This window comes from Hyla sarda, chromosome 8 (genome assembly GCF_029499605.1).
Source record: "Hyla sarda isolate aHylSar1 chromosome 8, aHylSar1.hap1, whole genome shotgun sequence".
NCBI lineage: Eukaryota > Metazoa > Chordata > Amphibia > Anura > Hylidae > Hyla > Hyla sarda.
The window spans coordinates 21,702,954-21,726,182 of record NC_079196.1 but is presented as its reverse complement, the minus strand read 5'-3'; the positions used below and the strand labels follow the sequence as shown (position 1 = coordinate 21,726,182).

At 42.3% G+C, this 23,229-nt stretch overlaps 1 protein-coding gene across 5 annotated transcripts in view; it reads left to right on the top strand.

Moving 5' to 3' along the window:
* The window catches only part of ZRANB3 (zinc finger RANBP2-type containing 3), a 282,012-nt gene that overhangs the window by 45,169 nt on the left and 213,614 nt on the right, over positions 1 to 23,229 (top strand). For 4 of the 5 annotated variants that reach the window (XM_056533788.1, XM_056533787.1, XM_056533786.1 and 1 more), the window contains one exon: positions 2,555 to 2,573. The exons of the other annotated variant lie outside the window; for it this stretch is intronic. In XM_056533788.1, coding sequence (XP_056389763.1) covers positions 2,555 to 2,573 — 19 coding nt within the window. Of the gene's footprint in view, positions 1 to 2,554; positions 2,574 to 23,229 lie in introns of those variants that run through there. 5 annotated transcript variants of the gene reach the window in all.

Sequence of the window (23,229 nt, the reverse complement as noted above, 5' to 3'; positions counted from 1 at the left end):
AATCCTGCTCACCTTTTGGTGGTTTTGCAAATCCTAGGCGCAGCGCTAGCAAAAGGCTTGACAGGGGATCACATCCTATGGGATCATGAGGCTGCTGCTTAGTATCTGGCAGGTTAAGGCCTTGTTCACATCTGTGTCAAAGGCTTCACTTTGCGCCTCCATCGTTTAGAGACTGAAAACCGAGCTGGGTGGTCGGATGCACAACGGACACCAAAAGATACCATTGACTTTATTGAGGTCCGTTTGGTGTCTTTTTATTCAGCAAGATCTGACCACACGAAAGAAAACTGCTTGGGGCATGGTTTTTGTCTGCTCAGGTTTCGCTAAATAAATGGATTCTGCAACGTAGCCTCCCGAAAGTACATCCAACAGATGTTGAAGGTAAACTAGCAGCATGGTCACCTGCACTAACCTGAACGTACAGATAAAAAGTGCAGGGGACGCTGTTTTTTCACACTTCTTAAATTTGTACTCCACTGGAAAAAAAGCTTTTTTTTAACATCAACTGGTGCCAGAAAGTTAAACAGATTTGTCATTTACTTCTATTTAAAAGTCTTAACCTTTCCAGTACTTATCAGCTGCTGTATGTTCCAGAGTAAGTTCTTTTCTTTTTGATTTTCTTTTCTGTCTGACCACAGTGCTCTCTGCTGACACCTCTGTCCATTTTAGGAACTGTTCAGAGGAGGAGCAAATCCCCATAGCAACACATATGCTACTCCGGACAGTTCCTGACATGGACAGAGGTGTCAGCAGAGAGCACGGTGCTTAGACAGAAAATAAATTCAAAAAGAAAAGAACTTACTCTGGAACATACAGCAGCTGATAAGTACTGGATGGATTAAGATTTTTTTAATAGAAGTAATTTACAAATCTGTTTAACTTTCTGGCAGCAGTTGATTTAAAATAAATAAATAAATGTTTTCCAGGGGAGTGCAGCTGGTCAAGAGAAATCCATCTTGTTGCTAATGTGGTAATTTCTTATGTGCATTAGAGGCGGCTGCTGTGCATATATGTGTACAATATACAGTGATCCCTCAACTTACAATGGCCTCAACATACAATAGTTTCAACATACAATGGTCTTTTCTGGACCATTGTAAGTTGAAACCAGACTCCACATACAATGTACAGACAGTCCAGATCTGTGAAACGGGTCAATGGCTGGAAGAACTGACCAATCAGAATGGGCAATTTACCGGTAAAACACCTGTATTACTGAAGTGTATGCACTGACTGGTGTCTGGTAGCGCCCCCTACAGTACAGGGAGGTATTATATGTTCTGTACACTTTACCTGTACCAGGGTTAGCTGCTCCTTTGGACACCAGGTGAGGGTGACCCCATGTTAATTTTTTAGGACATTGCGTGTACTGTACAGGACCCTGAAGAAGATCCTGTCCTCTACATAGACCAGTGTTTCCCAAGCAGGGTGCCCCCAGCTGTTGCAAAACTACAACTCCCAACATGCCCGGACAGTCTTTGGCTGTCCGGGCATGCTGGGAGTTGTAGTTTTGCAACAGCTGGAGGCTCCCTGCTTGGGAAACACTGACATAGACAGTGATTTACAGCTCCCAGCAGATCTTTCTTACTTTTATATGTAAGGATTTGCTTTATCTATATTAGTTATCTACTTATTTTTCTTTAATCCTCACTTTTTTCCTATTTTTGGATGACATTTTGGTGCCTTCAGAACCGTTTACCAGTTTTCCATAGAGTTCTGGTCTCAACATACAATGGTTTCAACATGCAATGGTCGTCCGAGAACCAATTAATATTGTAACTTGAGGGACCACTGTACACATAAACAGTATAAGTAGAGATGAGCGAACTTACAGTAAATTCGATTCGTCACGAACTTCTCGGCTCGGCAGTTGATGACTTTTCCTGCATAAATTAGTTCAGCCTTCAGGTGCTCCCTTGGGCTGGTAAAGGTGGATACAGTCCTAGGAGACTCTTTCCACCTGTATCCACCTTTTCCAGCCCACGGGAGCACCTGAAGGCTGAACTAATTTACGCAGGATAAGTCATCGACTGCCGAGCCGAGAAGTTCGTGACGAATCGAATTTACTGTAAGTTCGCTCATCTCTATGTATAAGTTTTGTAAAGCTGTATTAGTTCAGTGCTGTAAAATCATAGTATTGTACAATCATTTGACTTGATAAATGGAAGACTCCCAAATGCTTGTCTCTACAAAATACTATGAGTCCAACAACAAGATTCTACAAGGTTCTATGATTTTGCATATAAACACATATATGTATATACACATATCTATAGATATATGACCACACTGTATACCTGCGGACTCTTGCGCATTTCTTTGTGTTGTTTTTCAACAAGTTACGTTAACTAAAATCAAATCCAGTAATTGCACAAATTGGATTCCTGGGTTCGCACTGAAGACCTCATTTGCTGTATTTATCTATAGATCCTGTAGCCGCCGCGTAACACGTGTCGGAGCAGATTTGCTAATTACCATATTGTTTTTCATGTGGGAATAAGAGCCAGAGCGCGGTTTGTATTAACATATAATTTTTGTCTCTCTCCTTCCGTAGGTGTATGATTGCGGATGAGGCAAGTAATTCAGCATTCCTTTCTTTCTCCTTTACTGAGGGCTGTATAATAGTTCTGTGCATGTTAATGAAGGTCTGCCTCTCTTTATTCTTTTCATTTGTTCTTAATTGTACTTTTAATTGAAAACCTTTTTTTTTGTTTTGGGATATTTTTTTTAGCTTTATTGTCTACTATGCTGAGCTGAATGTTTTTTGTGTGTGTCATATATATATATATATATATATATATATATATATAATGTATATGTGTGTGTGTGTGTGTATATATATACATATATATATATATATATATATATATATGTATATATATATATATATATATATACATATACACAGTGACCCCCCCGACCTACGATGGCCCCGACATACGATCATTTCAACATACGATGGCCTCTCAGAGGCCATCGCATGTTGAAGGCAGCATCAACATACGATGCTTTTGTATGTCGGGGCCATCGCATAAACGGCTATCCGGCAGCGCAGACTGCTTCAGCTGCCACCGGATAGCCGTTTACGGTGCCCCCTGTGGTCCGCTGATGATCACTTACCTGTCCTCGGGGCTCCGGAGCTTTCTATTCTCGATCCCCTCCATCGTCGGCGCTCTCCATCATCGTCCTCACGTCGCTGCGCACGCCGTCCCGTTATCAATAGGAGCGTCGTGCGTAGTGAAGTGATGGGGGCAACTGAGAGCGGGGATGCCGGAGAAGCAGAGGCCTTGCCGGAGCGTCGGGGACACCCCGGGCAGGCGACATCCAGGGCAGCGGTGACGGTCCGGAGTGGCGGGGACACGTGAGTATAACCTCCAATACCAGTGGTCTTCAACCCGCGGACCCCCAGTTGTTGCAAAACTACAACTCCCAGCATGCCCGGACAGCCAACGGCTGTTGTAGTAGTAGTAGTAGTGTTGTAGTTTTGCAACATCTGGAGGTCCGCAGGTTGTAGACCACTGTCCTATACTTTACATTGCACGGATCCCTCAACAAACGATGGTTCATTTGGATATATATATATATGTGTATGTGTGTGTAATTTTTACAAAATAGGTTGGTTCTTAAACTTCACTTCCAAACTCACTATCAAACTTTGTTCTCTGTATCCTATTTTCATATACTGTGCAAATGTTTTAGGCAGGTGAGGAAATAATGCTGTAAGGTAACGCACCTTCTATTATGGAGGCATCTGAGCAGCTACAAATGAAACACTTTTATTCTACAGCAGGACAATAATCCCAAACGTATAGCCGGTAGTCATAGAAGGTTTTGTTTTTTGCAGGACCAATTGATATGGTAGAAAAACATTTTGTTAAGGGATATTTGAAAACCAACTCAATTATGAGGGGAAGGGGGATGTTTGTATGCCATTCACCATGCGGTAAAACTGACATTATCTGTATTCTTTAGGTCAGTAAAGTTACAATGATACCCAATTTAGGTAGCTTTTCATTTACTACTTCAAAAATAAAAAATAACTTTAAAAAGGTTAAAATTGCCCCATTCTGACCTCTATAACTTAATTTTTTTTGACTGTGGGGCTTATTTTTGCAGAGTTAGCCACTGCTCCACCAATAATCAGGAAATGCTTGCAGAATGGTTAGGTGTATAGGGAGAGGTATTAGCAGTAGAAAGAGGCAAGTGCTCATGGGTGTATAGGGAGAGGTATTAGCAGTAGAAAGAGGGAAGTGCTCATGGGTGTATAGGGAGAGGTATTAGCAGTAGAAAGAGGGAAGTACTTATGCCACTGTACAGAGCACTGGTGAGATCTCATTTGGAGTATTGTGTGCAGTATTGGAGACCGTATCTCCTGAAGGAAATAAATACATTGGACAGAGTTCAGAGAAGATACTAAATTAGTACATGGGTTGCAGGACAAAACTTGCCAGGAAAGGTCAAATGGGCACTGTTCTTAAAACTAATTTTTGCTATTGCACTCCTTATGGTAAATAAAAAAAAATCTAATGTACTTTGTTGAAAAATAAGTTTTCTATGTTTTATTTGTGTTTTAAAAATGCTGCCACTAGGTGTCTCCCTACTTGTCCAGAGCACATTTCCCCCATCTCATGCACAGACTTTGGACTCCTGCTGGTCTTGAAGAAGTCCAAAATCAGGAAATGCAGTCTGGAGTGCTGAGGGGTTGTGTGTGCGTGCAGCCTTAGCCAATCATAACTCATCTCACACTGAACTGCTCTGGGCTGTGTAGCAGAGTGAGGGAGGAAGTTCTCCCCTGTATGGCTTCAGATGATGTCACGCCTGCCGGGGAAGGCCACTTCCCGGTCTGTGAATCTGACTGAGACTGAGCAGAAAATACAGAACAATATCCAAGTAGAATACTAATAAAATAATAAAAATAAAGGCAGGGGGTGGTTTATCATGATAGGGGGAGTGAACTGGGAGGATTATAACATTTTACAAGATCATGAAAGGTACTCTTTAAAGGACCTTAACATGTATAGGAGAAAGATGAGACAGAGGGAATATTATAGAAACTTTTATATACATAAAGGGAATTAACACGGTAAAGGAGGAGAGTATATGTAAAAGAAGAAAAAACTCCAACAAGAGGACATAGTTTTATATTAGAGGGGAAAGGTTTCTGCAATAATATGAGGAAGTATTACTTTACTGAGAGAGTAGTGGATGCATGGAATAACCTTCCTGTAGAAGTGGGAGCTGCAAATACAGTGAAGAAGTTTAGGCATGTATGGGATAAGTGTAAGGCTATCCTTCATATAAGATTGGGTTGGACATAAGGCTATACTTCATATAAGATATTGAGCAGACGAGATGGGACAAATGGTTTTTATCTGCCAACACATTCTATGTTTCTGACACAAAGTTAATTAGACTTAGAACCAAAATTTAAACTAGGACTTTTCTTGTGTTTGATCAGAGGAATATATTATTTTCTAGGTAATTGTATGTAATTAATAAGATGTTTGCTATTGATGTAAATATGAGATCTAGTCTTAACTATTTAAGAATATACAAAAAATAACAGCTAACTATCAAGCACCTATAAATGCCAACTATGAACAAAACATGAACCTTTCTAATATAGTTCATACATTTTTTTTTTAGCACCTTTTATATAGTAATCATGGCTTTTAAAAAAGGACCACTAGGGGTCCCCGTACAGTTCAGAACATAATGCTGGCCAGCTACATACAGAGTTATATTTGTCCCAGCTGAGGCACAGACTTGGACAAAGTCCAGGAAGTGAGGGCGAGATTAGCACTCCTCTGTGCTCACTCACTGTGCTACTGTCCTATCAGGCAGAGAGGAGGGGGTTACAGAGCAGTCTGCAATGATTGGAAGAAGAGACCCAGCACAGCAGACTCAGGGAGGAAGTGAATGCATACTGTGTGAGGGCGGGCTTAGTGCTTGCCTCGGACATGCCCCTTCCCGAGCAGTGGATGTCAGCATGAGTGAGCAGCAGAACAAAAGGATTTTTGAGCTAAATACAGTAGCTAGACACATAAAAAAAAGACATGTAAAGCAACTGTATGACTTGAGTAACATACACAGTATGTTTTTTTTTTTCTTGGATATAAGAGGTACGCTGCAAATTAAAGGGGTATTCCAGGCAAAAACTTTTATTTATATATCAACTGGCTCCGGAAAGTTAAACAGATTAGTAAATTACTTCTATTAAAAAAAATCTTAATCCTTCCAATAATTATTAGCTTCTGAAGTTTTCTGTCTAACTGCTCAATGATGATGTTACGGGAGCTGTGCATGATGGGAGAATATCCCTTGCATAATGGGAGAATATCCCCATAGGAGCTGGACAGCTCCCGGGACGTGAGTCATCAGAAAGCAGTTAGACAGAAAACAGCAACTCAACTTCAGAAACTAATAACTATTGGAAGGATTAAGATTTTTTAATAGAAGTAATTTACAAATCTGTTTAACTTTCCGGAGCCAGTTGATATATAAAAAAAAGTTTTTGCCTGGAATACCCCTTTAAATATATATGAAGAGGTGGTATCTTCTACTGTCCTGGCATCCTGAGAGTTGTAGTTTGGTATAGTTTTTTTAACTGCATCTAAAGGGTTAATGAGGCAGTGGCAGAACTTCACCTACCAATGATTAGCGGTAAGGTCCCATCTACTGATAGTAGGCGTCCCTCACTGCATATGAAGGGAATGCAGCTCCTGTACCTGCACTCGCTTCATAGGTATTTAGTGATCCAGTACGTACAGGTACGCCCTGGTGTGTTAAAGGGGTACTCTGCTGCTCAGCCTTTGGAACAAACTGTTCCGAATGCTGAAGCGGATGCCGGGAGCTTGTGACATCAGAGCCCCACCCCCTCATGATATCACAACCCGCCCCCTCAATGCAAGTCTATGGGAGGGGGTGTGATATCATGAGCTCCCGGCGCTGGCTCCACCATTCAGAACAGTTTGTTCCAAATGCTGAGCAGCGGAGTACCCCTCTAAATCCCAGACGGCAAGGGCTTACCTGTACAACCATTGTCTTCTAGGGGTTAAAGGAAACCTGTCACCAGTTTTATGGTACCCCAAACTGGAGAGGACACGGGTAAAAAGTGGGTCCCGGTGACTGCCCTCCATCCTAAAAGCGCCGTGAGACACGTCTCTCCCATTGCACAGATATAGTGTACACAGACAGAGAGATGCTTACAGGGGCAGAAAGCAGCTACCAGGACCCACCCCAGTGACTAGTTACCTCGGTCCAAGTCGTATTCGTAAACCCCCAAGCATTTCAGAGTAAATCGTAGTGTGCCAGGATGGCGCTGCCTGCACCAGTTTTATGCCGCCCATGATATGTCCAGAGTAAAACTGGTGACAGGTTCTCTTTAATATATTATATCTGCTGATTTTATCCAAGAATAAATAAATTAAAGGTAGAAACTTCCAATTTTGCCACAAATTATATAAAAATTGTAATATTAAAATGTAATTAAATGTAAAACTAAATCATCCAACGAATCAATTCATTACCGTTATAGCAGCGTAATGATGAAATATGTAATATAATAAAAACATTGATATACCACCAGAATCAAAGGAAAATTGGAGAAAAGGAGATTAAATATTTTTATTACAATATTCTTTTGAGCCGCCCTAACATTAGGGAACGTGTGCCCCATTCCAGAACTGAAGTTTCACTACAAAAGCCCAAATATTCTCTGGCCAAGAAAGAGAACTTAAAATATTTTTTGTGTAAAGATAAACAGATAAAACGGAACATTTATAATGAATTCCAGCATTGAGCCATAAAAACAACAAAACAATGTTTTTGTACTAATAGAACTGTTACACCTATGAATATCCTCCCTCGCCACTATTTTAGACGATGTTTTGGAGCTGTATGATACTTCAATGGGATCCGCGATTTTCACGGTTACCTTGTTCCTTGGCAACAAAATGTGCGGGTCAGTCGTATTAACCTGTTCTCGCTGGATATCTTCTGACACATTTATAGTATATTTATGTCAAGATTACTTTAATACATAACTTTATTAACTCAACCATCTCTAATGTGCTGACAAGAACAAGAGGTGCTGTTCTGCTCTTTTATTATTTTATATTTTTTTTCAAGTCACATCTGCAGGAACTTTTTGAGTTCTATTTATACCGTAACATTAAAACCTAATATTATGTACTATGCAGTCGGGCTGGGTGGTATACCGGTTCATACCGAATACCGAAAATTTTTGGGCTGCACTATATGAATTTATCCCATACCGCAATACCGGTTGGGCCCCTCCCCCTTGGGAATGAATTATCAGCGCTGCACTGTCCCCACATCGGGGAACTAATCATATGTGACCCGCCAGCGCTGTTCTGCTCCCTTCCCAATTATCAGCCCAGCGGGGTACTACTCACATATGTCACCCGCAAGCACTGCCCTCCTCTCCTCTTTGTTGGGGCCGCCGGCGCTGGAACTCTATACTGTACGCCAGTGGTCTCCAACCTGCAGACCTCAAGATGTTGCAAAACTACAACTCCCAGCATGCCCGGACAGCCTACGGGGCACGATCAAGGTGGGCAGCAGTAGCCTTGGATAACTAAACATAAGGGGGTGGTGGGAGGAAAGTTCTATTGTTTATCCGTACAGTATATGGGATTGTCTTCCCATTGGAGCCTTAACCATGCTTGTTGGGCCTTCTAGGATGAGTAAGGAGCCCTCTTGGACCAAACTGGGGGTTTTGCTATATTGTATTTGGCCAAAAAAAATTGAAGCGCAGTACTGAATACGATCCAAACCTACTGTAGTTGACCTCACTGCTCGGGTCTTACTCATAGTACAGTTGGAAGAGTTGTGGGTATGAGAAGCGTAAGGCTCTGCCTAAGTTCCATACATTGTGGGGCCCCTGGGTGTGACCTTAAAGATTGGGCTCAGGCAGTTCTTAAGAGGTTACCTTCTCCTTTATTTGATGGAGCCGGTGGTGGTGGTGGTTGTAGGTGGTGGTGGGGGTCTCTAGGTTCACGGACGTTTCACTCAATATTCCCCAATCACTTCTAAGTTATTCTGTGTTGTGTGGTCGTCTTACTAGATGTCGTGGTTACATCTGCCTGACTTATTGATATGATGTCCTGTGTGAATTCATTTGTGTCTTTTTACTCTTATGTGATACCTGGGGCTCTATCATTATATGCCAGGCTTCTGACTCCTTGAAGGTCTGCATGTATGAACTTGGATTATGGACAGTTATGTTTGTGGGTTGTGCTGGTGGGGAAGTGGGGTTAGTTTCCTGGGTAGGTTGGAGTTGGTGTTTTTATTGTGTGGCACTATCACTTCAGGTTACTTCCACTATTCAGGAATGGAAAATGTAGGTTTGTTAGTTTTTTTTTTTTGCATAAATATTATATTTTTAACATTGAAAAAATGTCCTAAAGTGGTGGCCACTAGGGGGCACCCTCCTGGCCAGTATACCATACACTGTTTGGCACTAATTGTATTCTGCCTCTAGCAATGACTTGCTGAAATGGAATAAGTGACATTATTGCTCTGCATTGTGTGTTTTCTGCTCTTAGTAACAGCACCAAAGGAGTGAAGGAGCAGAGCAGCCCGCAGCTGTCATACTCCTTCCTCTTCATGCCCCTTCAGAGAGCCAGACATCTGAGCTCAGATAAGATAGGATTGGGGTTAAAAATACAATACCAGCCACTGCACATCTGTCCTACTGAAAATCCAGGCATCACTTGTCCACTTGGATTTTCATCTTATGGCATGCATAGTCACACGGAGGTACCTTGCAGTTGAAACGCACTGCAAGAGATACGTAACGTGTCTTCATCCCCAAGCCTTTCTAGCCTGACGTGTGGTTTGGGACATATAAATATTGAATTATCACCAACCTTGTTATTTGATGTGCATTTTCTTGCTGAAATTATCTCTGTCTTTATACCATTTTTGAGCCACATTTTCAGTAATATGTCACCACAAGCTTAGTTATTTTTGCCCAGTTCCCGGGGTACAACAACCAAATCGATGTAACGCTGAACCATTATTGTACCTGGCATGAATACTAGTGAGGTCCTGCTACCATACATTATGGCACCTCATACCATAATCCCAGGAGTAGGGTGGAAGAGACATTCCTTTGAGAAGAACCAATATCTGGCAATCATGGCATCCCAGACAAAAACAGGACTCATCACTGAAGAGGGGAGACATCCTTGCTCTGCTGTCTTGCTCTTCACCATGATAGCCTTTGAGAATGGCGGCATGAAGTCAACAGAACACCTGTAGCTGGACCTCTGGCTTATAGCCCAATGTCGTGCAAGCGCCTTCTGGCGGTTTGTGTGAAAACGGCTCAATTCCCTAGGCTTGGTATGTGACGTCCAATTTCATTTGTAGTACATAATGGATCACTACGTACCACTCATCTAATATGATGAGCCGTCCATGCAGCGGTTTGCCTCTGTGCACCTCTTCCTAAACCAAGGTATCTCAGTTCAAGTATTCTGCCCCTCTTAATTTGTGGCAAGTGGTGATAAATAGCTAGAGCAAATTTTGAGGTTTCATGTGGCTGAAAAAAATATGTATTTTTTGATCTAGCTTTTCCTTTTCTACCATTGATGCTCCTCTCACATGGCACAGTTTGGAGCTCGATGCTTGAAAAATGTGATCACTTGCAGATCTTCGTGACAGCTGCTACTTATTCAATTTGCATAACCTTACAGCTTGTCCTTCTTGGTGTTGCAGTTTCAATGTTAAGGAATATGAATATATATATAACATTTTATTTTCAATTTCTGTAGATGACTGAGGGAAGCCATGCTTGAACTGCTGCTCTAATCTATAAACTGCAATGCAGAGATTTGTTTTATGGCAGGAACCAGCAAAGAAAAATCAGAAATGTACTATTATGGGAATATATTGTGGGCGTGCTCTGTGACCTGTGCATAGGGAAGAAGTAAGGGAGCTGTGACAATGACTTATTGTTAATGGTTGATCCTGTGAAATCTGCCTCCGTCTTTATAAATGGGTTGATGGTTCTAAGAAAAAGGTGAAGAAAAAGGTGTTTCTTGTAAGGATTTATTAATACAATGCAATGATTTTGTATGCATTTTTTCCTAAAACGCAGCATTTTGCTACCATTTTGAAAATATTATTGAGAAACAATGCAACGTGACTGCGATGTGAGTGGGGCTCTTATACCTACAGATCTGGATACAAATCGTTTAGTGCATGAAACTATAAATCTAATCTAGTAAATTCTTGTGCATGTAAGTAATACAAAAAAAAAAAAAATCAGTTTTTGCTTTTATTTTCTATTTATTACTGAACCTCACATCCATCAAATCACGAAGGAGACTTGTACTTCACTTATATTGTAGAGGAGTCCGTTCTTAAGAAGTTTTATTATAAATGAGTGCTGATCCGTCACGTTACTCTGCTCGTGGGAGAGACGGCTATTTACTGATATCTTCGCTACAAAACCAATCCACACTGTACAAATTGCACAATTATAGCAACAATTACCACACATTTCTTGTAGCAAAATGCCCCTTATTGTGTATTGCAGACCAATTATACTCTTCAATTAAAGGAAAAGAAAAAAAAATGGGATATTTGCCATCATCTCCCAGATGCCAGAAATGAGAAAATTATTCCATGTCACTGGCTGACGATCTTGTAAAGCATATTTATGGTGGTGATTTATTATCCTGTTACACTGGACACTGTAGATTATATACGTCTCAGTTTGGACATATGGCAGGAAGCTAACCACAGAATCTTCTTCATGAAGAAGAATACACATGGTTTACATGCAGTAAAGGGCAGTCATTTAACAATGTTCTGTCTGTAGTGGAGGTCCTGGTTCTGGCTAAGCAGCCAAAGCATTAAGCTAATATAGCAGAGGGACTACGGGGACCTGTCACAACTGTGACCCCTTAAAGGGGTACTCCGGCCCCAAGACATCTTATCCCCTATCCAAAGGGTAGGGGGTAAGATGTCTGATTTCAGGGGTCCCGCTGCTGGGGACCCCCGGAAACTAGCATGCAGCACCTACCTGTAAGTACTGCCGGAAGCGCTGGAGGTTCGCAGTCTTTTGCCTCCCGACTACGGGGACAGAGTATCGTGATGTCATGACTCCGCCCCCGTGTGACATCATGCCATGCCCCCTCAATGCAAGTCTATGGGAGGGGGCGTTGAGATCTTCCAGCGCTTCCTGCAGTACTTACAGGTGGGTGCTGCATGCTAGATTGCGGGGGTCCCCAGCGGTGGGACCCCCGCAATCAGACATCTTATCTCCTATCCTTTGGATAGAGGATAAGATGTCTTGGGGCCGGGGTACCCCTTTAACTTGACCCCTATATTTAAACCACTGTCCTGGACTAATCAGATTATCTTATCTCTACCCCTCTTCGTGGTGCTAGAGGTAGCACTCATTACAAGCCTTCTGGCTTCACAGCTCCCTGCTCTCACCTCTCTTCCTCAAGAGGAAGCGTGTTTTACATACTGGGCAGGATCTGATGTAGAGTAAGCAAAAAAAAAAGCCTAGTGGCAGATCTGTGTTATGAGTAATGCACTACCTTACACCTTGTAATAGAAGGGGCATGCAGATAGGGACATCTGTGAGCAAGTAGAATCTGAAAGTTTCGTGTTTCACATGCTGGGCAGCAGCTAATGCAGAATCAACAACAGAACATCTGAGCATGTTTCCATTGGCAGATCTAAGTTGTGGCTAATTGAAGCACTACCTTACATTTTGTAAAATAAAAAAAATAAAAAAAAGGAATACAGACAGCTGTGAATCTTGGAAATCTTTGGGATCAGGAAGATAATTAATGGAACTGAAGTCCTTTTGCATTTGTAATCCTACTCATGGCAAACCAGGGCAGTATTAAAACAAAGGTGGTATCATCTAGTGAGAATTCACACACAGCTACTTTTAAGCCTTATTAAACATCTTCTCATAGTTTAAAATAAAGGATTTTAACAACTTCCACAAAGGATGGTTGTTCTGCATGGACGACTACTCTCTATATATGCAAGCTCAAATGTCTTATATGAATGAGAAGTGTACATTTGGATAGAAGGGTATATAACATAACATTATGGGCTAGCCAGTGGTTCATTGTGATACAGGAGCATCACATTCCTAATAAAACTTAATAAATCAATATAATACATACATAAACAAGCCAAAAATTGAAAAATTGCAAGGCAGAATGCTTCAAAATACATGTGCATTACTGCTCCATTGAACTCAATGAAGTAGCCATCAACCTCAGCTCCCTGCTGAGGGCATCACCAAATATTCAGCCAAATCTAACATATTCTGTGACTAATACAAAAGGGAGAAACAAGTACTAGAGGACACTGAATACACCTTTAATCTTGGGATAACACCTTTCATTTAAATGAAATGCTGTTTTTGACACAGAACATGTTATTTTCTTTCTTAAAAACAGCATTGTCTCACTGCTTAAAACCCTGCTCCTGGGGAAAAAGCTATGAAAATTCCTTTTTTGATATAAGGGTCACCAACATTAAGAAGATCAAAGGGCATCATACTTAAGGGACCCCCCAGTGATCAGATAATTGAACCAAATATCAAGTGTCCAGTTCCCCTACTGGGCCACCACAGTCTCTGAGGACATTAATTTTCTTTGGAGCAAAATTTGCTCATATATGGGGACCTGAATGAGAGACTCGCTTTCTATAAATGCAGAAGTCCCTGAAATGTGTTTTTCCAAATCTAGTCAGTAAAATATAGCCATTTAAAGAGGACCTGTGACCAACCTCCCAAAAATTAGATTTTACAGTTATTAAATAGCTTAGGGGACCCTGATCAAAAAGCTTTCGATACACTTTCCCACTCCCGATATATGCATTTTTATAGATTGTCTTACAATTCAGGGAATCAGTCAGATAGGCGTGAACCATCACGGGGATGGGCGGGATTATACAGTAAGGGAGTTTATTAAGCATAGACACCCCCCATTGTCAAGCATACACCCCCCCTGACTGTATAATTACACCCATCACCTGATAAATGTCCCAGATGGACATACCCCTTTAAAGAGAGACTCCGCGAAAAGACCTTCAATCAAGGACCCAGTTCAATGCTCAACAGTAATGGGGGGAAAAAAATGGACCAACAATGCTAGGAAACAGGCAAATAAATGCCTTGCTGAGATTGTAGGCAGACTGTTCTCTTTTCACCCATCACCTGGAGGACTAACCACTTCTTGGCCGTTTTATAACCCAAGTGCAATAGTGATGGCCTCGTAGACACATTTTCTCTTGATGCTCAGTAATAAGTACCTGCACTCCCCTCAATGCTGCTGCTAGGAAGTAATTAAAGCATTTAGGTAACAGGATAGCAGAGCCCACGCATCAGCAAAATTGTCATTATTCTTAATTAACTTCTAATTAAATTTATATAATATGTCAAAAAGAAAAAAAAATAATGCATTAAGCTGCTTAAAGGGGCCTCACAGATTTTCCCACTACTTATAGTTTATAAATGCCAGTCAGTGGACCAGTGCAATAGTATAAGAGAAGATCCGGTCCACCACATTTCACTGATATAACCTACAGGGATCACTGACATAACCTACGGAGATCACTGACATAACCTACGGAGATCACGGACATAACCTACGGGGATCACGGACATAACCTACGGGGATCACGGACATAACCTACGGAGATCACGGACATAACCTACGGGGATCACGGACATAACCTACGGGGATCACGGACATAACCTACGGGGATCACTGACATAACCTACGGGGATCACTGACATAACCTACGGGGATCACTGACATAACCTACGGGGATCACTGACATGACCTACAGGGATCACTGACATGACCTACAGGGATCACTGACATGACCTACAGGGATCACTGACATAACCTGCAGGGATCACTGACATAACCTGGAGGGATCACTGACATAACCTACAGAGATCACTGACATAACCTACGGAGATCACTGACATAACCTACGGGGATCACTGACATAACCTACGGAGATCACTGACATAACCTACGGAGATCACTGTTGCTGGGTTGCAGAGAATGGGAGATTTCCAAACCCTGCATCCCCTTCTGTACTTGCCCAGTTTAGTTTATAGACCCAAGCATTGCAAGGTCATACAAACTAGCTTCATATAGCTTCTAATATTGATAGAATTATGTCCAACTCTTGTTCACATTTTTAAAGTTTGCATATAGATGTACTGTACATGGAAACAATAGAAACTTTGTACATACATTACCTATCCCTTACTGATCCCAGATTAAAAAAAATATGTATTATTCTCCAGAGCTGCAAACACTATTCTGCTGATGAAGTCACTGTGTGCATACATTACTTTTCCTGTATTATACTCCAGAGCTGTACTCACTATTCTGCTGATGAGATCAATGTGTACATACATTACATTACTTATCCTGTTCTGATCCTGAGTTATTTCCTGTATTATACCCCAGAGCTGTACTCACTATTCTGCTGGGGAGATCACTGTGTACATACATTACATTACTTATCCTGTACTGATCCTGAGTTATATCCTGTATTATACCCCAGAGCTGTACTCACTATTCTGCTGGTGAGGTCAATGTGTACATACATTACATTACTTATCCTGTACTGATCCTGAGTTATATCCTGTATTATACTCCAGACCTGTACTCACTATTCTGCTGGTGAGGTCAATGTGTACATACATTACTTATCCTGTACTGATCCTGAGTTATATCCTGTATTATACTTCAGAGCTGCACTCACTATTCTGCTGGTGGGGTCACTGTGTACATACATTACATTACTTATCCTGTACTGATCCTGAGTTATATCCTGTATTATACTCCAGAGCTGTACTCATTATTCTGCTGGTGGGGTCACTGTGTACATACATTACAGTAACCTCCCGACCTACGATGGCCCCGACATATGATAAAATCGACATACGATGGCCTCTCAGAGGCCATCGCATGTTGATGTCAGCATCGACATACGATGCTTTTATATGTCGCGGCCATCGCATTAACTGCTATCCGACAGCGCAAAATGCTTAAGCTGCTGTCAGATAGCAGTTTAAGCATCCCGGACAGGTTCGCGTACCTATTCCCGCTGCTCCGGGTCCACTTCGCGATCCTCCGGTGTCTTGCGCATCTTTTCCAGGGTCCGGGCCTTGCTTTCCGGCATCGTTATTACGTCACTACGCACGCCGCGCCGGCGCAGCAGCGTAATAACGTCACCAGAAAGCGAGGCCCGGACCCTGCAGAAGATGCGCAAGACACCGGAGGATCGCGAAGAAGACACCGGAGCAGCGGGACAGCATCGGGAGCGGTGAGGACCTGGTCCGGAGCGACGGGGACAGGTGAGTACAGCTTTTTATACTTTACATTGCACAGATCCCTCAACATACGATGGATTCGACAAACGATGGGTCATTTGGAACGAATTACCATCGTATGTTGAGGGACCACTATACATTACTTATCCTGTATTGATGCTGAGTTATATCCTGTATTATACTCCAGAGCTGTACTCACTATTCTGCTGGTGGGGTCACTGTGTACATACATTACATTACTAATCCTGTACTGATCCTGAGTTATATTCTGTACTATACTCCAGAGCTGTACTCACTATTCTGCTGGTGAGGTCATTGTGTACATACATTACATTACTTATCCTGTAATGATCCTGAGTTATATCCTGTATTATACTCCAGAGTTGTACTCACTATTCTGCTGGTGGGGTCACTGTTTACAGACATTACATTACTTATCCTGTCCTTTTCAGACTCGGTTACATCTTATAAATTCACTTTTACAAGCTTTTCATTTTGGATGAAGCCTTTAAAATGGGGGAAATGAAATGCTATATTTGGAAGGTTTGGGAAGAAGGTCTCCTGAGTACTTTGTGAAGCAATTGCTCCAACCCTTGGCCTCCAATGTGATGCCGACTTACAGTGGGGCAAAGAAGTATTTCGTCAGCCACCTTTGGATGCAACTCTGCATTCTTTCTCCTCCAAACACAAGTTGAGTTTTTACCGAAAAATTCTTCTTTGGTTTCATCTGACCATATGACATTCTCCCAATACTCTTCTGGATCATCCAAATACTCTCTAGCAAACTTCAGACGGGCCCGGACATGTACTTGCTTAAGCAGGGGGACACATCTGGCACTGCATGATTTAAGTCCCTGGCGGCGCAGTGTGTTACTGATGGTAGCCTTTGTTACTTTGGTCCCAGCTCTCTGCAGGTTATTCATTAGGTCCCCCCGTGTGGTTCTGGGATTTCTGCTCACCGTTTTTGTGATCATTTTGACACCACAGGGTGAGATCTTGCATGGAGCCTCAGATCGAGGGAGATTATCAGTGGTCTTGTATATTTTACATTTTCTAATAATTGCTCCCACAGTTGATTTCTTCACACCAAGCTGCTTGCCTGTTGCAGATTCAGTCTTCCCAGCTTGGTGCAGGTCTACAATTTTGTTTCTGGTGTCCTTTGACAGCTCATTGGTATTGGCCTTAGTGGAGTTTGGAGTGTGACTGCTTGAGATTGTGGACTGGTGTCTTTTATACTGATAACAAGTTCAAACAGGAGCCATTAATACAGGTAATAAATGGAGGACAGAGAAGACTCTAGAAATGACAGGTCTGCGAGAGCCAGAAATCTTGCTTGTTTGTAGGTGACCAAATACTTATTTCTCACCATAATTTGCAAATAAATAAAAAAAAATCTGTTTTTTTTTCTCATTGTCTCTCATAGTTGAGGTATACCTATAATGAATATTACAGGCCTCTCTCTCTCCTTTTTATATGGGAGAACTTGCACAATTGGTGGCTGACTAAATACTTTTTTGCCCCACTATTATGTGCACAGACAGGCATGGGCCCTGTTGATTTCAATGACCGAAACATATTCAGCTAGTGATTATGTTCAAATAATTTCCCGCAGGCACAGAGTCCAATCCGTGAGAGGCCATTAGTTGAACAGAATAACTAGCTGAATTCATTTGGGCCATTGAAGTCACTAGGGCCCGTGCCTATTCGTGCACATATACATCGGCATCCCATCTTGACAGGTTTCGAATGTATCCATGCCTTAGCAGTCACAATCGTGGTGTAAACCAACCCTTACTTTTAGAGAGCAGTTCCAGCAGTGTGACCTCCATAATTGCCTTAAAAAAGGGGTCCTAAACTTTCTGTGCCTTTTTAATTGAACTTGATCATTTGCATTAAAGGGATTAACCAGCAAGAGAAAAACAGAGCTAATTTCTTCCACAAACCACACCACACCTGTTGTCAGGTTGTGTGTGGTATTGCAGCTCCATTCGATTGAAGTTAATGGAGCCACGTTGTAGTACCACACACACCCTGAGGACAGATGTGGTGCCATTTTTTAAAGCAATTGCCTCTATTTTTATATTGCTGTACTGTGCAAACATTTTAGGCAGGTGTTGGAGAAATGCTGCAAATTAAGAATGCTTTCAGAAAAAGAAGGGTAAATAGTTTATTTTATCAAATAAAAAATGCTAATTGAATGAACAAAAGAAAATCAAATCAATATTTCGTGTCACAATAATTAGTCTTCAATATATCATCCGTTCTTCTCGGTTCACTTGTTGCACACAGCTTTTAATGGATCACAAAGCGCAGATCTTCTGTAGATGTAAACCTGTTCAAGTCCTTCTGTATCATTGTATGATTTAAGGACCATATCATCGTTTGTTCTGGCCCTTCGGTTTTAACATGTATGGTAATATTGGGACCATATCATCAGTACCACGACCCCTTGTTCTGGTCCTTCGGTTTCATCATGTAATACAGGGACCCTATAATCACTTCCACGACCCCTCGTTCTGGTCCTTTTGTATCATCATAAAATATAAGGGCCACATCATCATATCCACATCTTGTTTTTCTTTATGCTGAAGCTTCCAACACTTTAACTTCCCAAGACGTACATTTATATCATGGGGTTATTAAGGATGTATGGAGAGGGCTCTCTATACCCAGCTGCTTCCAGTTTAAAGCAGCAGAGGGGCACCACTATTTTAACTGTTTAAATGCCATTTTCGATGCGGACAGCTGCATTTAAGCTCTAAAATTAGAAACATACTGTGTCGGCAGATAAGAACCATGTGGCCCATCTGGTCTGCCCAATATTCTGAATACTATTAATAGTCCCTGGCCCGATCTTATATAAAGGATAGCCTTATGCCTATCTCTATCTTATAAAAAAAGAATAGCCTTATGCATATCCCTATCTTATATGAAGGATAACCTTATGTCTATCCCTATGTTAGATGAACAGTGGTAAGGAAGAAAAAGACCCTTTTCAAAGGGCGCTGCTGTTGTCCTGGTGAGATGAAGATGAAAAGTCCGAGGCAGAAGTATTTTGCAAGATATAGCTTCTTTATTGGTGTAGAATCATAGCAAGCAGGGATACAGGCTAGATAACGCGTTTCGGGGGACAGCGCCCCCTTCTTCAGATCAGTGATGACAACTGGTGGTGCTTACATGGTATATATACACTTAAAATGGGCGCCAAACATAAGGGGGAGGGGCTACAGTAAAAAAAAAAAAAAAAAAAATATATGGCAAATGTAGCAACAGGATATGACACTAAAAAGGGGGGGGGGGGGAACCAAACTAATTATGAATGTATTTTGTGGAGGGGGGGGGGAAGGGGGGAGGGAGAGAGAGATGGGGCAATGGGCAGAGACAGAAAATGAAGTGAGATAAATTAGAAATGGAGATAAAAATGAGAATAAAAATATTATTATTAAGAAAAATGCATAAAAAATATATAAATATAATGTATATAATAGTGATGCCTCACAAATTGCACTCAATCATCTCATTCAGTCCACTGGGTGAGAGAGTCTGGAGACAATGAATCCAAAAATTCTCCCTGCGTCTCAGGGTGCTGTATCTGTGGGACTGATCACTGCTGATGTGTTCAATTGGAGTTGCAGTGATGGAGTTAAAGTCTTTTGCATGAGCTTCAGTCAGATGGCGGGATACGCTATGCAACAGGAAACCCTTAGCAGTGTTGCTGCGATGCTTGTTGATGCGTTCCCTAAAGCAACGAATTGTGCGCCCCACATATTGTAGTCCGCATGGGCATTGTAGCAGGTATACAACGTATTTGGTGCTGCAGGTAATGTGGGTTTTGATGGGATATGTAGTCTTGGTAGAAGTGGAGGAGAAAGAGGTACATTTGTGTTTAATAATGGCACAACATTTGCATCTGGGGAGGCCGCACTTGAAACACCCTGTGATGGAAAGAAAACCGGTACTAGCGCACTTGTTTGTCTGAGGTTTTAACTTGCTGGGAGCTACTATATTCCGAATAGTACGACCTCTTCTGAAGGTAAGGGAAGGTTTGGTAGGTAACAATGGTCCCAAGTGTTGATCCTTAAGAAGGATGGGCCAATGGGAACTCAGAATGTTCCTGATTTTTGTGTGTTCCCGGCTAAAAGTGGTGATGAAATTGAGTGACCTATCGCCTATCTTGGTGTCGGCCTTAGGTTTAGGGAGAAGGCAGTCCTTCTGAGTAAGAGTTTGTGCCCGGATGAAGGAGGACTGCACGAGAGAGTGGGGATACCCTTTAGCCCTAAATCTAGATTTGAGTATTTTGCTCTGTGACACAAAGTCTCTCTCACTCGTGCAGTTCCTTCTGATTCTCTTAAATTGTCCAAAGGGTACGTTGCACAGCCATTTCTTAAAATGTCCGCTGCCAAAATCTAAATAGCTATTGCTGTCAACTTTTTTGAAAAAAGTTTTGGTGGTTAGTTGGTCACTGTTATTATGGGAGACCAAAACATCCAGGAATTCGGCGTGATCCTGGAAGATGGTCTGGGTGAACTGAAGCGACCAGCTGTTAACGTTAAGGTCAGAGAGGAATTCCATAAGCAGAGAGACTTCGCCATTCCAGATTAAAAAGATGTCATCTATGTACCGTTGGTAGTACACGCAGTTCTTGAAAAGGGGGTGAGTATAGATGTGTTGTTCTTCGAACATCCCAACAAAGAGATTAGCGAAACTGGGGGCCATTTTAGACCCCATAGCGGTACCTTTGTGTTGCAGGTAAATCCGACCCAGAAATTCGAAGTAATTATGGGTCAGTATATATCTGAGACCTTCCAGAATAAATTCCTTCTGAGCAGTGGGCATACCTGAGTCTTTAGCCAGAAAGAAAGATACTGCCTGAATACCAAGTTCATGGTCGATTATGGTGTATAGTGATGTAATGTCCATGGTGACAAGTGTGTAATTCGATGACCATTCAAATTGTAGTATGGACTGGATGAAAGCTGTGGTGTCTTTGAGGTGAGAGGGGAGACTGGTAACATGTTTCTGAAGCAGAAGGTCAATGTAGTGGGAGAGGTTGGAGGATATAGAATTAATACCAGAGATGATCGGACGGCCCGGGGGCTGGGTGAGGTGCTTGTGGATTTTGGGGAGATAATAAAAAATGGGTGTAGATGGTTCTGTGATGATGAGGAAATCCTTTTCTGCTTTAGATAGGACACCTTGGGAGTGACCGAGATTGACCAGTTTAGTGAGTTTGTCTTGGAAAGTTTTGGTAGGGTTGCTGGGGATCAGTTTGTAATATGTGGTATCAGTGAGAAGTCTGGTGGCTTCGCTGATATAGTCACTTCTGTTTAGAACAACAATGCCACCTCCCTTGTCTGCTGAACGGATAACGATGGTATTGTTAGAGGACATTGTCTTGAGAGCCGATTGTTCAGATGAGGATAGGTTGGATAAGTAATTAATCCGTTTATCATTCCTACACAGGGCGTCAAAGTCAGATTGCACCATTGTGGAGAAAGTGTCAATATGGCTGCCCTTTGCATGTAGGGGGTAGAATGTGGATTTCGGGCGTAGGTCGGTATGGATGGGGGGAGGTGATAATATGGAGGCAGGGTGGGTCTCAATATTGGCAGTGTTATGGCCATTGGCTTCTTTGAGAGCAAAGAATCTTTGAATCGTGATTTTACGAATGAATTTGTTGAGATCCAGAAATAATTCAAAACTATTGGTTTTGTTGGTAGGACAGTAGGAAAGCCCCTTTTTAAGGACTTGGAGTTCAATTTCTGTGAAAACATAACTGGAAAGGTTGAAAATTTTAACCATATTCAGTTCATTTTCTTTTTGGTGTCTGATTCTCTTTTCTTCTTTCCTCTCCCTTCTGTTACGGCCTCCTCTGCATCCCCTCTTTCTGGAAGCTTTCTTTTTAGGCCCAGGGGTGGTGCAATGTGGATCATCTCTAGTGGTGGTAGATCGTTGGGGTCCGATATTAAGGGAGGTATCAGGACTGCCTGGGGAAGGCCTAAAAAAACCGTTGTGTTGGTGTTGGGTGAGAGAGGTGATGGGAGAGCAGAGTCAGGTCGTGGTGAGTAGGATGGAGATGAATTGGCCGTTGGTGGGGTGCTAATGGGTGTAAAGAACTGGTGTGTGGAAAGGCGTCTATGGGGAGTGGTGAGTAGATGAGGTTCGGACAGGGAGTCATCTGAGATGAGATCGGATGGGTATCTACCAGAAGGTAGAAAGGGCGGTTTGTCGATAAGTTGATCCATAAGATCCATAAGATCTTGTGTAGGCATGTCATCTGTTGGTGATGGAGGGCTATTGATTAATGGTGGTGGTAAGGTGGATGACTGGATCTTAGTGGAAGAATGGGTTGGAAGTGTGGGTCCTGATGAGGACGCAGAGGGGTTGGATGGGGTGTGAGTGGAAGAAAGGGGGTGCAAAAAAGATGGGATAGGACCTGGTGTAGGTAGGGATGGTACAGGGACTGGTTTATGAGGACCTGAGTGAGCAGATAGCGATGTCAGAGGGGTGTGGTTGACATTGTAGAGTTGGGGGAGATGGAGACTCATTAATGGTGGAGGACGTGCTGTGTTAGATGAATAGATGAAATGGGATGGTGGCTGTGGGATAGAGCCATTGTCTGATCTGGCCGGGTGCACCAAGCGGGGGGTGCGTGTGGAAGAGGAGGTGGACGGTTTACGTTTCTGTGAACGATGTGCCGTGGAATGGAAGGTCCTGGAGCTGGATGAGGCTGCAGGATGGGTGCGTGTAGCTGGTTGGTAAGGCTTCTTCATACGCGGGCGTTTGGCAGGGGGACCATTGGAGGGTGGTCTGTGTGTGCCATGTGGATAAGTGGTATTGGAAGGAGGTTTGGGATCAGCCTCACG